General features: G+C 40.9%; 1 protein-coding gene across 1 annotated transcript; it reads left to right on the top strand.

Moving 5' to 3' along the window:
* The first annotated feature begins 1,004 nt into the window (after positions 1–1,004).
* Positions 1,005–1,754, top strand: LOC141674767 (secreted RxLR effector protein 161-like). The gene has a single exon (XM_074481466.1). The coding sequence runs from the start codon at positions 1,005–1,007 to the stop codon at positions 1,752–1,754; it is 750 nt and encodes a 249-aa protein (XP_074337567.1).
* Positions 1,755–2,431: the final 677 nt, after the last annotated feature.

Here is a 2,431-nt window from a genome sequence, read left to right as displayed (position 1 = left end):
ATCTTGACACAACAGAACAGGAGGAGAGGACACCTGTTCAAATACCTCGTGACACAACAGAGGGTGAGTTCACAAAAAACACAGATATATCGAGTGCTGAGAGCAGCGAACCACGACGATACAGGCCATTACATGAAATATACAACGAAACTGAGATGATAGAAATGATTGACGAGGTCATGTTACTAAAGGTAGAAGAGCCCACACATTACAGTGAAGCAGTGAGTGAGCAGGAGTGGGTGGAGGCCATGAAAACCGAAGTTGAAATGATTAAAAAGAATAATACCTGGGAGCTTACCGATTTACCAGCTGGGCATAAACCTGTAGGGCTAAAATGGGTCTATAAACTAAAGAAAGACACAGAAGGAAATGTAGTAAAGCATAAAGCCAGACTTGTGGCCAAGGGATATGTGCAGAGAAAAGGAATAGATTATAACGAAGTGTTCGCTCCTGTAGCAAGGTTGGACACCATAAGGCTGTTACTAGCTCTGGCAGCAAAAGAAGGATGGCAGGTGCACCACCTTGACGTAAAGTATGCATTTTTAAACGGAGAATTACTTGATGAAGTGTACGTTACTCAGCCGGAAGGGTTTGTTAAAAAAGGACAGGAATATAAAGTGTATCGACTGTTGAAGGCGTTGTACGGGCTACGACAGGCCCCAAGGGCATGAAATGCAAGGCTGGACAAGTGCTTAACAAAATTGGGGTTTGTAAAGTGCCAACACGAACAGGCTGTGTATACGAGGTATAAAAAGGAGAGTTTACTAATAGTAGGCGTGTATGTGGATGATCTGATAATAACAGGTGCTAACTTAACAGAGGTTGATGAGTTCAAGAGGGAAATGAATCAACAGTTTGAAATGAGTGACTTGGGTTTATTATCGTATTACTTGGGAATTGAAGTCAGTCAGAGTTGCTCAGGTATTACGTTGAAGCGGGCTGCATATGCAAAATGAATCCTTCAGAAAGCTGGGATGGTGAGTTATAATTTGACAAGATGTCCCATGGATCAGAAACTTCAGTTGGACAAGGATGAAGGCAGAGAACTGGTGAATGCTACTGAATATCGATGCATTGTTGGGTGTTTAAGGTATTTAACCCATTCTCTTCCTGATATAACTTATGTTGTGGGTGTCGTTAGCAGATTTATGGAGCAGCCAACAGTCAAACATAAACAAGCGGTGAAGCAAATACTGAGGTATATAAAAGGAACGATAAGCTATGGCCTGAGATATACACGTAATAGCTACAGAAATGCACTATCTGGTTATATAGACACTGACATGGCTGGGGATGTGGTTGACAGGAGAAGCACGGGAGGAATGTGCTTCTATCTAAATGGGAATTTGATATCATGGACATCACAAAAACAAAGGGTGATTGCATTATCGTCGTGTGAAGCTGAATACATGGCGGCTACGCTGGCAGCATGTCAGAGCATTTGGTTACGAGGTCTGTTAAGGAAGGTATTGAGACAACAGGTTGGGTCAGTCATATTATACATTGATAATAAGTCTGCAATAGAGCTGATGAAAAATCCTGTTCTGCATGGGAGGAGTAAGCATATAGACGTGAGGTTTCATTTTATCTGGGAGTGCATCGAGCATGGGGAGCTAGTTGTTCAGTACGTTGGCACACAGAAGCAAAAGGCAGACATTCTAACGAAGGCACTCGGACGTGTCAAGTTCGAGATCATGCAAGAGCAGATTGGAGTCTGTGACATTGTAGCAGAAGAAAGTAAGGTGAAGACGTAGTCATGTGAATGTTTAGATTAGGGGGGAATGTGTTAGATAATTGTTTTTAATCTAAACATTATTTAGAAATAATTATAGCTGTTATGTAGCTATAATATAGTTGATTTGATTTAGTCAGGATAGTTATTAGAGGTGGTAGAGAAAAATAAGGAAGTGCATTCAAGATAAGAGTTTGTTCCTATTTTGTAGTAGTAGTTGATATAATTTCTATAATTATGCTTTTTAACTGTTATTGAAGAACTTAACGTGAGAAAACATTCTTCCAAGCAACAAAAACAAAGTGTGTGTGTGTGTTGACATTAGTGCTACATCTGGTATCAGAGCTTCAGCGATCAGCTAGAAGATGTGCTCAGCAATTCGCCATGAAAACCAACAAACCTAAGGAGACTTCATTTGGTGTGAGTTATCCAATTCTTACAAAGACTAACTATGCTGCGTGGTCTCTCAAAATGAGAGTATTCATGCAAGCATACGGGGTGTGAAAGGCGATCGAACCAAAGGGAGAGAAGGCTGTGATCGATGATAAAATGGACAAGAAGGCTTTGGCTGTCATATACCAAGGCATTCCAAAGGAGATTTTACTCGCTTTGGCTAAGAAGAAAAAGTCGAAAGATGCTTGGAACACCATCAAAATAATGAGCTTGGGAGCTGACAAGGTAAAGGCATCAAAGTCTCAG

Source organism: Apium graveolens, chromosome 7 (genome assembly GCF_009905375.1).
Source record: "Apium graveolens cultivar Ventura chromosome 7, ASM990537v1, whole genome shotgun sequence".
In the NCBI taxonomy this organism is placed as follows: domain Eukaryota; kingdom Viridiplantae; phylum Streptophyta; class Magnoliopsida; order Apiales; family Apiaceae; genus Apium; species Apium graveolens.
This window is presented reverse-complemented; position numbering and strand designations above follow the sequence as displayed.

What these genes read in the sequence shown, in the direction of transcription:
- LOC141674767 (XM_074481466.1), top strand. Translation starts at nt 1,005, where the DNA reads ATGGATCAGAAACTTCAGTTGGACAAGGATGAAGGCAGAGAACTGGTG.